The sequence below is a fragment of the Antechinus flavipes genome, chromosome 2 (genome assembly GCF_016432865.1).
Source record: "Antechinus flavipes isolate AdamAnt ecotype Samford, QLD, Australia chromosome 2, AdamAnt_v2, whole genome shotgun sequence".
NCBI classification, from domain to species: domain Eukaryota; kingdom Metazoa; phylum Chordata; class Mammalia; order Dasyuromorphia; family Dasyuridae; genus Antechinus; species Antechinus flavipes.
In genome coordinates, this window is record NC_067399.1 from 663,526,600 (window position 1) to 663,539,899 (window position 13,300).

General features: G+C 42.3%; 1 protein-coding gene across 1 annotated transcript in view; it reads right to left on the reverse strand.

The window, feature by feature from the left end:
• The window catches only part of CABCOCO1 (ciliary associated calcium binding coiled-coil 1), a 159,193-nt gene that overhangs the window by 6,472 nt on the left and 139,421 nt on the right, over positions 1–13,300 (reverse strand). The window contains exons 6-7 of the mRNA XM_051982611.1: positions 2,686–2,814; positions 261–398 (exon numbers count right to left, since the gene is read on the reverse strand). Coding sequence (XP_051838571.1) covers positions 261–398; positions 2,686–2,814 — 267 coding nt within the window. The remainder of the gene's footprint in view (positions 1–260; positions 399–2,685; positions 2,815–13,300) is intronic.

Genomic DNA, 13,300 nt, shown 5'->3' on the forward strand with positions numbered 1-13,300 from the left:
TTTCAGACACTTGCAATGGTTAGGGAATGGATGTTTGTGATCTTTCTGAGTCTTAGGTGACCAATCAGAGAGTTCTGCCATTAAGTTAAGGTAAGGTAAGGTAAGGTAAGTTTCATTAAGTTAAGTTAAGCTAAGTCGGAATTCTGCTGTCATCCTCACTGGGGAAGGTTCAAGCTCATTCAGGCTGAAATTGGTCATCCAAGAAATAGAAAGGCGTGCTTCTCTCCCCCTCCCTCTTCCTCTCCCCCACCCACAAGTACCTGAATACTGTTTATGACTTCATCCGTGATCTGACTCAGCACTGTTTTGACTTCTTCAATGGTGAAATTGGCCAAGGGATCCACCTCGACCACTTCGCTTTCCACAGGGGACTCCTCCGAAAGCACTTGCTCAACCTCCTAGGATGGGCCAAATAAACAGCTCAGAGACCACTGCTCAAGGGGAGCTCTCCATGACTCATCTGCAGCCCCAAGCTTTTAGTGGCTACTTTTCTTTTTCCTTTCAGCTATCTTTTTTATTTTATTTTAATTTTTTTAAAGCTTTTTATTTTCAAAAAATGCAAGGGTAATTTTTCACCATTGACCTTGCAAAACCTTGAGTTCCAATTTCTTCCCCTTCCCCCCATCCCCTCTCCTAGATGGCGAGTAATCCAATATATGTTAAACACTCTAAAACTAGGTGTAAATAGTGGATACTTTTCTACAAGAAATCTAGAGAAGGTTGGGCTGTAGGAGTTACCAATGATTTTTTAAATCAGGTCCCATGAAGGTAAAGACTGATAATATCAAGATAATGCAGATGTCTTAAGTGGCTTAGGATGGGGATGGAGGTGGAATTGACCGACAAACCTATCCTGCGGGCCTTCCACTATCCAATCTGTGCCGATCCCAAAGATCCCTATCCTCAGGACTGAGAATTTAGAGCTGGAAGTGACATTTGAAGAGAATTTATTTAACTTTCTCCATCCCCATTTTTGAGGAAAGTTAACCAAGTCTGTGGGATGGTCCGTTCTTCTCAGGACAACCACATCTGTGCTTGGGTTGTTCTTCTGGATTTACCTTGCCATATACCCTTCCCTCATCCATAGGCCTTCTACACTGCTATCATTTTTCAGTCTGCTTTTCCAACAGATTTTTCCCAAGTGAAAGGATTCCTAGCCAAGGAGTTCTGTTTGGTCCCCATAAGCATTCTTCTCTTGGTTTTGCTTGTGAATGAGATAAAGTGAGATCTTTCAAGATAGTTGTGAAAATCAGTAAGGCTTCATCTATTTCAAAGTTTGAGTAGGCCTGAAGGACTTTAAGTATTAAGTCAAGGGCATACTTAAAGTATCTCCTCCCTGCTATTTTCCTAAGGGTATACTTAAAGTCTCCTCCCTGCTATCTTAAGGACATACTTAGTCTCCTCCCTGCTATCCCCTCCCTGTTATCCCCCTAAGGGCATACTTAAGTCCCCTTCTTGTTATCCTCCCTATTTTAGCCAAATAGGGGCACCTATGTACTAATTGGTCAAGTTCAATTTCTTGGATAGTTCCTGAGTTTAGGATGTAAGATCCTCAGCCAATAAGGATGAGGGTCAGTGGTGGGAGGGGAATTTGCGTTAGGGATTAAAATCCTCGATCCTGCCCCCTACAGTGCTTCCTCCCTTCGATTGACTGCTTGATGGGTGGGAGGCCCAATTCTTGAGAGAACGTATAATAAACTTTGCTTTGCTTCTAGAGATCTATCCAGTTGTTTTATTAATGGTTTCTGACCCACACACTTGCCATTTCTTACATGCAAATTTCACCTCCCACTTTTGTGCTCATCTCTGACCGGAATGCTTTCCCTCCTCATCTCTACTTCTGGATTTTTCTACCTTCCTTTTAGACACAGTTCAAATCTCACCTTCTGCAAGAGGATTTTCCCTTCCCCACACTGCATTAGTGCCTTCCCTTTTCAGATTACTTTCCATAGGCACTGTATATACATATGTATATGTAAATATACATACATTTATGTATTTTTTTTTTCATCTTGTCTCTTCAATTAGAATGTAAGCTTCTGGAGGTCAGGGAGCCTGTATCTTGCCTCTTTGTATATTCTCAATGTTGTGCCAGAGTTCTCTTTTAATGTCCTGATCCAGTTTCCCTAATTGTCCTATTTGATTACTCTGCCTCAGGTTATAACCATTCCCTCTTAATGTTAGGATAAAGATCTTATATCTTAGATCTCGGGCTATAATCATTCCCTCTTAATGTTTGATGGGATAAAGGTCTTTATCCATTTTAGAGAGCATTAGAATATCAGAAGCCTCTCCTGTATCTCCCATTATATCATCCTAAGTGCCTCCCCCCCATTAGGTCATCCCCATCCAGGTAGCTCCCCCATTATGTCATCGTTCTTGTTACCCTATAAAAGAATCTTTTATCTGATATTCACGGCTGGATTCTTTGAGACGATGGTCTCATTCAGCTCTGGGACCAAACCATGGATCCATTTGGTCCCAGGAAATCTCTCCCATTTAATAAATTATTAAATACTTTCTAATCTCTATCTTGCTTAGTCTCTCCAGCATTACACCAGTATCTAGCAAAGTGCCTGGTATACAGTTGGTGCTTAATAAATCCTTCTTGGCAGATTGATTCTCCAATCTAATGAAAGCTAAGGTTAAGTGAGTGTCAGACAACAAAAAGGATTGATGACTTACCTCAACTTGGATAACTGGTGTTGGAGGAGGCTTCGGCATTAAAAATGTTGAATAAATGTCATATGCCATGCCTTCTTCAAGGGGATTTGGAAAAGGGTAATCTGCTGACTTGACAAGTTCAATCACTTTCTGTAAGGGAAAGGACAAGGTATCATTGTATAGTCTTGGATAATGGACCTCCATTTTCTTAATTCCTCTTGGAAGTGTATGGTCATGTCTTGTCTGATATCTTTTTAGTCCCTTCCTTGCAAAGCGTTTCCTGGTAACTCTCTTCTTTTTTCTGCTTCCATTTATATGTACTGGCTGAGGTCCTCAAAAGAATTTGGACTGCTTATTCACCCAAGAGAGACCAAGTGGATGAAGAAGGTCTAAGGCCCAGATTTCGACATGGATTTGTTGGATGCCCTGTAGAACTTGTCCATCTGTATGGGACATTGTGCTCAAAGGAGAACGGGAGAAGAGTGGAATGGATTATTTTTAGGAAATTCCAAAGCTCCTGATAGAACCTAAGCTTATCTAGAAACAAAGGTTCATCTTTAATATCACTATTCTACTGGTTACTGTCTACCTCTATCAATGGCACCACTTTGTGCTATATTACCCTTACTTGCTAAATATGCGTTATAGGCTAGCCTCAACCTTATCCTGATTGTAAGCTCCTCATGGGCATTGGGTTAGCTTCATCCTTACCTTGATTGTTAGCTTTCCATGGGCAATGGGCTAGCCTCACCTTCACCCTGATTATTAGCTCTCCATGGGCAATGGGATAGGCTCAGCTTCCCTCCAATTGTTAGCTCTGATTGTTGGTCTCCATGGTTAATGGGTTAGTCTCACCTTCACCCTAGTTGTTGCTCTCCATGGTGAATGGGCTAGTCTCATCCTCACCCTGATTGTTGTCTCTCCATGGGCAATGGGCTAGCCTCACCTTCACCTTGATTGCTAGCTCTCCATGGGCAATGGAGTAGACTCAGCTTCCCTCCAATTGTTAGCTCTCTGTGGGCAATGGGCTAGCCTCACCTTCACCTTGATTGCTAGCTCTCCATGGGCAATGGAGTAGACTCAGCTTTCCTCCAATTGTTAGCTCTCTGTAGGCAATGGGCTAGCCTTACCCTCACTCTGATTGTTGGTCTCCATGGTTAATGGGTTAGCCTCATCTTCACTCCAGTTGTTAGCTCTCCATGGTGAATGGGCTAGTCTTACCCTCACTCTGATTGTTGTCTCTCCATGGGCAATGGGCTAGCCTCACCTTCACCCTGATTGCTAGCTCTCCATGGGCAATGGGGTAGACTCAGCTTCACCCTAATTGTTGCTCTCTCTGGTTAATGGGCTAGTCTCACCCTCCCCCTGATTGTTGTCTCTCCATGGGCAATGGGCTAGCCTCACCTTCACCCTGATTGCTAGCTCTCCATGGGCAATGGGCTAGCCTCACCTTCACCTTGATTTGTTAGCTCCTCTTAGGCAGAGGTCAGGTTTCAGACTCGTAGAGCTCTGTCGGCATTTACTTAGCAGAAAAGTTAAGCATAATTAAGGAGCTAGTGAATAACACCCTAAATAAGATCCTGTGTCATGGGTCAAGTGTCAAGTCCCCCCGGGCTGGTCCTGACCTCCCCCTTGAAGCTCATCCCAGCCAAGGTTTTTGCAACTCTCTAACATTCTCCTCCTTTAATACCGTGTATCACGGCTATCTCCGTGGGAGTTTTATCCTCCTCTAAGCTCCGTTAGTGCCGAAAAGGTTAACATCTCCCTCAGTACCTCTCGTGTTATTCTGAACACAGTAAGCACTTAATAATATTTGTTGAAAAAAATGAATGAATGTCTATTGAACTATTCAATCCCATCAGTCTTTACAAGCAGTCCCTCTACGCCGGACATTGTGCTGGGTCCCGGGGCTACAAAAATAAAACCCAAGCAGCCTCTGTCTTCAGCGAGTTTAATTCTAGCGGGCTTAAGTGAATGCTTGCATTATCATTGGAGAAATATTTTCTTTCATGGTGTGTCTAAAGGGATCCAGATTCCACGTGGAGTCTATTTTTGGTGGATTTTAAACACAACACAAATTTTATGTTGAAATATAATAATAATGACTGAGGTGCTAGCTAGCCTTTATACAGTGCTTCAAGACTGACAAAGCATTCCCAAACACTCATCTGACCCTCACAACAACTCTGAGAGGCAGGCTCTGTTATTATACCCATTTTACAGATGAAGAGACTTAGATGTAATGTAAATGACTCATTCAGGACCACACAGCCAATAAGTGCCCGAGACCAATTTGACAGACACCAGCGCATCTCCTCACTGTGCTACAGGCTGCCAGGAGCTCCTGAACATTTGCTGAACTGATATTCATCATCTCACTTTCTTATCACAATGACTCTGTGCTAAAAGGACTCCCAGTATTGTTATTCCCATTCTACAGATGTGGCAACTGAGATAAGGTAAATGTCATAGGATTGGCCAGGACTTTTTACACATTTATTGCTTTTTTCATGAACCACAGAGCCCTTCCTGGCTGCTGAAAAACTAGAAGTCATTTTGGATTCATTTCACACATGTATGTATATGTAATTAGTGCCTGTGTGTGTTGATTGACATGCCAAGATCACAAGTCTACTTTGCAGATGAGATTAAAATTCCTGGGGAATGGGATCTCCTAGACACCACAGGACTCCAATACACTTTTTTTTTTTTTTTTTTCTGAGACAATTGGGGTTAAGTGACTTGCCTAGGATCACACAGCTAGTAAATGTCTAAGTGTCTGAGACCAGATTTGAACTCAGGTCCTCCTGACTTCAGGGCTGGTGCTCTATCCACTGCACCATTCAGCTGTCCCAGTCAATATGTATTTGGTTTCTTAGCTGAGAACAAAACTCCAAACTGAAATAATCTACAGAGAAGTTGATGAATTGGTCCTGGTTCTTCCTACTGCACTTGGTATCAATTCATAAAAGTCTTCCCAAATTTCTCTGGATTCTTCAGTCTTCATTTTTTATGGCACAATAATGTATAACCACATTCATATGCCAATTTGTTCAGCTCTTTCCCGACCTTCACCTCCTGTCTTTGATCTGCACATTTTCCAACACACTATATAACTCCTTTATTTTCATTTACTTATGGAAACTGTAACCCTTCTCTCCCCTTCTCCCCTTTCGTTAACTGCTACAGAAAAAAAGAAGTGATTAGACAGTCTGTTCACCTGGAAGTGCCTATAAACCTTAGGAAGTGTTTTTATAGAGTGAGGACTCAGGGGGAAGGAGGAACATGATGTGTGTTGAAAAGGCTACAGAGAAGGGAAGGGGAAGAATGAAGGAAGGAAAAGTGATTGATTTGGATCAAAAAATAGCAGATTGTTGGATTTATTGCAGGCTCTGAGGAGAATGCAAAAGGGAAGCAGAGTCTGGGACTTGGAAGAAGACCTGGGTACTCCTGACTTCTAACTGAATGACCAAAGGCAAGACCTTTATCAAGATTCATTTCCTTAGTCTGAAAAATGGGTATAATAATATCTATAATATAGATTTTGAGGTTGTGGCGAATCTCAAATGAGATAATGTATTATAAGCATTTTACAAATCTTAAGATGCTATTAAGGTCAGTCATTATTCATTGAACTAGTCTAAGCAATGCAAGGAGAGCAGTTCCTTTTAGCACCCATTTTCATTTTCTGCTAACATGAAATGAAACATTATTTTTCCTCTCCCTTGGAGATGATTTTGAAAATCTTGGAGGAGGATGGTTGTGGTTATCCATACACATGGCAGGATGTTTCATCCATCAATGTGTCCCCTAGGCTATCTCCTAGCAGTTCCTCGCAGGGGGTAACAGCTCCACCACCATAGTGGGAGACATACTGTTGGTGATCTGATGCCATTCATTTCTTATTCCTTCTTTTTATTTGCTGAAGCATTAGCCAATGCTTTGGGCCTCTCTCCTTGTTCTACCTCAAGTTCTGGATGCTTTGGGCACTCTCTCCCTGTTCTACCTCAAGTTCTGGATGCTTTGGGCCCTCTCTCCTTGTTCTACCTCAAGTTCTGGATGCTTTGGACACTCTCTCCTTGTTCTACCTCAAGTTTTGGATGCTTTGGGCACTCTCTCCCTGTTCTACCTCAAGTTCTGGATGCTTTGGGCCCTCTCTCCCTGTTCTACTTCAAGTTCTGGATGCTTTGGGCCCTCTCTCCCTGTTCTACCTCAAGTTCTGGATGTTTTGGGCCCTCTCTCCTTGTTCTATCTCAAGTTTTGGATGCTTTGGGCGATCTCTCCCTGTTCTACCTCAAGTTCTGGATGCTTTAAGCACTCTCTCCCTGTTCTACCTCAAGTTCTGGATGCTTTAAGCACTCTCTCCCTGTTCTACCTCAAGTTCTGGATGCTTTAAGCACTCTCTCCTTGTTCTATCTCAAGTTTTGGATGCTTTGGGCGATCTCTCCCTGTTCTACCTCAAGTTCTGGATGCTTTAAGCACTCTCTCCCTGTTCTACCTCAAGTTCTGGATGCTTTGGGCACTCTCTCCCTGTTCTACCTCAAGTTCTGGATGCTTTAAGCACTCTCTCCCTGTTCTACCTCAAGTTCTGGATGCTTTAAGCACTCTCTCCCTGTTCTACCTCAAGTTCTGGATGCTTTGGGCCCTCTCTCCCTGTTCTACCTCAAGTTCTGGATGCTTTGGGCCCTCTCTCCCTGTTCTACCTCAAGTTCTGGATGCTTTGGGCCCTCTCTCCCTGTTCTACCTCAAGTTCTGGATGCTTTGAGCCCTCTCTTCCTGTTCTACCTCAAGTTCTGGATGCTTTGGGCCCTCTCTCCCTGTTCTACCTCAAGTTCTGGATGCTTTGGGCCCTCTCTCCCTGTTCTACCTCAAGTTCTGGATGCTTTGAGCCCTCTCTCCCTGTTCTACCTCAAGTTCTGGATGCTTTGGGCACTCTCTCCCTGTTCTACCTCAAGTTCTGGATGTTTTGGGCACTCTCTCCTTGTTCTACCTCAAGTTCTTGGATGAAAGTTTTTTTTGATGACATTTGGTCTGGATGAATCATGAGTGCTGATTAGTCTAGGTGAAACCTTCATTCAAGGTCTCCAAGGTCTTTGGGTCAGATGGCGAATGTAGATGCAGTTGGATATTTGCTGGATGTGTAGATGCAGATGGATATTTGCTGGTTGTGTAGATGCAGATGTGTATTTGCTGGATGGACACAGGCTTCCCCCTTTCTGGAGCATCATGTAACAAAAGTTGGGGATTCTGGGGCAGTTTTGGTAAAGTTGGCTTTTCCTAGGATCATAGATTTTAGTCCAATTTTCTCATTTTACAGATGAAAAAACAAGTTTAGTAAAGTTCAAGGTCTTGCCCATGGAAGAGTAGCCAGGGTGTCAGCCACAGAGTTCTTGATTTCCATCCAGGACTTTAGCCACCATGTTTCATTTTCTTTGGCTTTAATTAATGCTGCTCATGTGACTATGAAAGTATTTGTTGATTTAAGGGACTTGTACTACATGCAAACAGTCAACAAGCATTTATTAAGTGCTTGCTCTGTACCCTCCCTGTGCTTTGTGTTGGTGATGCACAAAAGGACAAATTCTTCAAAGGCGCTCCCGACTAATGGGGGAACAACATGCCGAAAACTACAAGATCTGGGGAGATGATGTCATGGGAGGTGCGACGTAGAAGGTGGAATTTTACCTTAATTTTGAAGAGAATCAGGGAAACCCATAGTGGAAATATAATAATTTACACCTCTTTACAGATGAGGAAACTGAGTCAAATAGTAGTCGAGTGACTTGCCCAGGCTCACACAGTAAGAGTCTGAGGCTAGATTTAGATTCATACTTTCTTGACTCTAGGCCCAGCACTTTATCCACTATACCATCAACTGCCTCTTGATTGGATTGAAATGGGGAAAGAGGAGTTACTGTAATAGTTCGGGAAGGGGGTAGGTGGTGAGGGCCTGCTCCAGGGTGACAATATCAGAGACTACAAAGACTATAAAAAGTCAAGAAAAGGCTTTTGGGTTTGACCATTGGATCATGGGTAACTTTGAACAGGCTGGAAGAATGAAAAACTGTAGAGAGTGTGAGTCAGAGACAGAGACAGCAAGAGAAGGAGAGAGAAGGGGACAAAAGGAGGGGCAAAAAAAGAAGGGAATGAGAGAGGAAGAGAGAGAAAGAGAGTGAGTCAGAGAGAGAGACAGAGAGAGACAGTGTGAGACAGAGACAGAGACAGCAAGAGAAGGAGAGAGAAGGGGACAAAGGGAGGGGGGAAGAAGAAGAGAATGAGAGAAGAAGAGAGAGAAAGAGAGTGAGTCAGAGAGAGAGACAGAGAGAGACAGTGTGAGACAGAGACAGAGACAGCAAGAGAAGGAGAGAGAAGGGGACAAAGGGAGGGGGAAGAAGAAGAGAATGAGAGGAGAGAGAAAGAGAGTGAGTCAGAGAGAGAGAGACAGTGTGAGACAGAGACAGAGACAGCAAGAGAAGGAGAGAGAAGGGGACAAAGGGAGGGGGAAGAAGAAGAGAATGAGAGGAGAGAGAAAGAGAGTGAGTCAGAGAGAGAGAGACAGTGTGAGACAGAGACAGAGACAGCAAGAGAAGGAGAGAGAAGGGGACAAAAGGAGGGGCAAAAAAAGAAGGGAATGAGAGAAGAAGAGAGAGAAAGAGAGTGAGTCAGAGAGAGAGAGAGAGAGACAGTGTGAGACAGAGACAGAGGCAGAAAGAGGAGTGAAACAGAGAGACAGCAAGAGAAGGAAAGAGAAGGAGACAAAAGGTGGGGGGGGAAGAAGAAGGGAATGAGGGAGGAAGAGAGAGAGGGTGAGGGAGGAAGGGAGGAAGAAAGAAAAGGATGGACAGAGGGAAGAAGAAAGAAAAGGATAGAGGGAGGGAGGAAGAGAGAATAAAAATTAATAAAGAGGGAGGATGATAGAGGGGGACAATCTGTTGGAGAAGACAGGATGGAATGGGATCTCCTGGGCACATAGGGAGGTTTGTCTTGACAAGAAGTGTCACCTCTTTTTGTAAAGTCTGGGGGATGAGGTGGGGGCAGAGGTGGTAGTGCAGGAAAGCCTCTGAGCAATGTGAGATGAAACAGAAGAGAGAAGAGAGCTCTTAGCAAACGGCCTCCATCTTTTTGTTGGCATGTGAGTCAGTCCATAGCTCAGAGCCGGGCAGAGAAGATGCCATGAAAAGTTTGAGGAGAGCCCAGGTCTGGCAGAGCTGCATGTTAATGCTTGGCTAGTGATTCCTTTAGGGAGATGTAGAAGACTTGCCTTGCTTTAGAGAGAGTCCAGTCGAGATCATGTCACCTGAATTGGGAGGGGCTCCAGTTAGCACAATTTCGCCATTTTCACCAGCTCTGTCTGGGGAGCATGTGATGATTAACAAAGACGGGGGATATGGGAATAATCCGAGATTACCTTTAGGTTAAGTCTGGCCCCTCACAACTCCTCCTGTGGGTGTTCGGTGTTGTTGAAATATTAGTGGCAGAAGCCTTATATGCCGGGGAGCTCAGTCTCTGTGATTTTGTTTGTCTGGGCATTTTCCACCCCCTGCTCAGGTGAATGAGCAGATAGGATCTCCCTGAGCTGACAAGACTGAAATATTGATTGCCCTGTGACCTGTCTGAGAGGAAGGCTCTCTGTCCTTCAGGTGGGCCCTGGGCTTGGCGGCATCCCTTCTTGGTGGGACCTCTGGGTAGCATCCCTGAAAACCCCCGGCCACTGCAGAGTTTTCTAGGTGCATTAGTTACATTATACTGACTTCCCATGAACCATCACATTCACCAAATTAAGGTTTAAACAACAGCAACAAGAAGATACTAAAGGAAAATTGTGTCTTAATTGCAAAATGGTCTCACCATAGAGTCTCTTCATTAATACATTACATGACATATATTTTAAAGGCCAACAAAATATCTCCCAAGTGTTATTATGAATTGTTCTTAAAAGCTGCATTTAAAAAAACACACACACAACAAATTCAGAGAAAATTAGAACCAATGAATTGTGGTGAGAGCCCAGAGCCAGCAAATGTGTTTAAATGAAGCTGGCTGATGCAATACTTTCCTTTCAAAAATACAATTAGGTCTTTGTATTTTTTTTTTTTTAACAAAACCTCATGTTTTATAATATCATTGGTTCTGTAATAAAACCTATTTAAAACAGAGATGGGAGGAGGGAAGGAGAGGAGTGGGGACAAGAGGGGGGAAAAGGGAGGGAAAGGGGGAGGGGGAAGAGAGCATTATTAAGTTTCTTTCCCTGAAAGTTTTAACTTTTTCAAATCAGAACAGTGGAAGCAAATTAAATAAAATGATTGCTAGAATTCTTTTCATGTCCTACTGTTGAATTCTCATTATTTAAAAACTTTCCCTCCAAAATATAATAGGCTATTCAAAGGATTTGGTTAATCTCTTTTATTTTGGTATAAGGAAAAAAAGCAACAACCAAAGAGAGAAAGTATTAAAAACGTTCATAAAAAAACAAACATATGCTGGCCCATATACTTCGCACCCTGGTTCTGCTCCCCACCCCCATCCCTCTTAGCCTGGCCCCCTCCTGCCCCCCTGCCATTTACAGAGGAGAAAACAGAGGGAGGGAATTTAAGTCACTTGCCTGAGGCCTAATTCGGAGATTAAAAATCAGAAGTTCCTGATTAGGTACATCCATTTGGCCAAATGATTTGCTTTTGCCTGACTTTCAAATACCCTCTAAATATGACTTTGAATGAAAAGCAATAAAATGTGTTCCTTCCCTTCCCCCTTTTGAATTTTTTTTTGCTTGTGCATGCATGCACACAAATGGATATAATAAAAACAATCATGCTGTTTCCTGGTACTCCCAACCCCCCTCTGCTTTATTTTTTGGGTTGAGGGGAGGGAGACTGATAATGAGCAAACCATTTTGACCAAGGTGAGTTTTTTTAAAAAAACAAAAACAAAAACAAAATCAAAACCAACCAAATAAACAAACAAAAACCTCTCCTGAAGAAAAGAATACATTTATAAACAGAATAATGGACTGTTAAGTGGGCATATAATAAATAACAGCTACAGATCTGGTCAATGGAAAATTAGCTTTGCATAATCTGCCCATGTAACTTCCTATTTCACCCCCCCAGATGTTATCTGTTACTTGAAAACAAACTCTTCCCCCCATTTAGTTACAACAAAATCATCTGTTTATGGTCTCAGCTCCCTTCTGTTTTGAAGGACCATTTGTGTTGGTCGAATTATACTATAGCGTTAAAAAAAAATAATAATACTATATCTAGCCAGAAGTTTCAAGTGTCAAATAAATGCCTCTTTGGCATATCTTAATATTCATAGCACCAAATGTCACAGCTCCAAATAGGCTCGAGATGAAAACGACTATTTACTTAGCAGCATCTTAAGGCTGCAGGAATATTTTGCTGCATTTATGTATGTGGTATAAAATGGACTTCTTCACTGAGGGGATAAATGTCAGGGTCTTTGAATTCAGCTAAGGCTAAGGTCAGGGTCAGTTTGGGCTGTGTAATGTGCCTGCAGACATGGAATGAAAGAATTTTTAGTCCTTCATCTTGTTTTGTTTTTTTGTTTTAAGTGTCAGAATCTTATTTGAGCATCTGTAGCAGAGAACTGTTAGTCCGAATTAATACTGAGAAAATAAAAGATGGGGCTGTTTGGGGCCCCAGTGAATTCTGTAATTAAGATGACTAAATGGCTGGCATTATAAGTCCATAAATGGTTCATCATTTTTTGAGGGGGGTGGGGGAGAAAAACTTCTTTGGAATTACAACTTTCCACATTTAGGGCCTGCTGAAAAGGTGAGTATTTTTGGAAGCAGCTAAATTCGTTCGGCTGTCTATGTTTTGGGCCCGTGAACAAAATATAACTGAGACTTAAAAAGGAAATTGAGCTGGGAGTTTGAACAACTGAAAAATTCTTGCTCAGAAGAGGCAGAGGCTGAATGTGTAAGACCTCAGGAATGGAGGATAAAAGGTAGAAAGAAGAAAAAAAAAAGATGAGAAAAGAAGGTGGTGATAAAGTTTTTGTTTTTTAATCTATTTCCCCCAGGTTTGGTTGATAGTTTTAAAGAGAAAGACAAGTAGTGTCCATTTGGAAATACGATTAAAAGAATTCTTTATTTGGTCCTGAAAACTGCTCCCTCCCCCTCTTTGTGAATACTAAAAAACTAATTTTAGTGAGTATATTTGTGGTACCGAAGGCCCACAATATGTGAAACATCCAGTGGTACCAGCATATGAATGCCACCTGCAACAAGTCTGTTAATGCCTCATTGAGGCCATAAATTTAAAATGAAAAGAGAGGAAATGTAAAATGGGAGGTTATCAGAACCACTTGCACGAGGCGGGACAAGCCACATGCCGAGAAGTTTTCTTGGGGGTTTAGACTATTAAATTTGTTGTGCTGAATGTGGGCAATATTAAATTTGCTAGAGACACCAGGTTTTTTGCATTTTTCAACTTGAAAATTAATCTGAAACTGCAACGCATTAAAAAAAAAATCCCTATTGCTTAATAGGCAGTGTTTACATTTTCAAAGAGTTCAAAATGTTGCCAGGTTTCTGCACTGTATGAGGGGAGAAGTAATAAATAGCTGACTTCTATTTTTATCAGCAGCAAAGTGGTGGAGTTTGGACATTTCT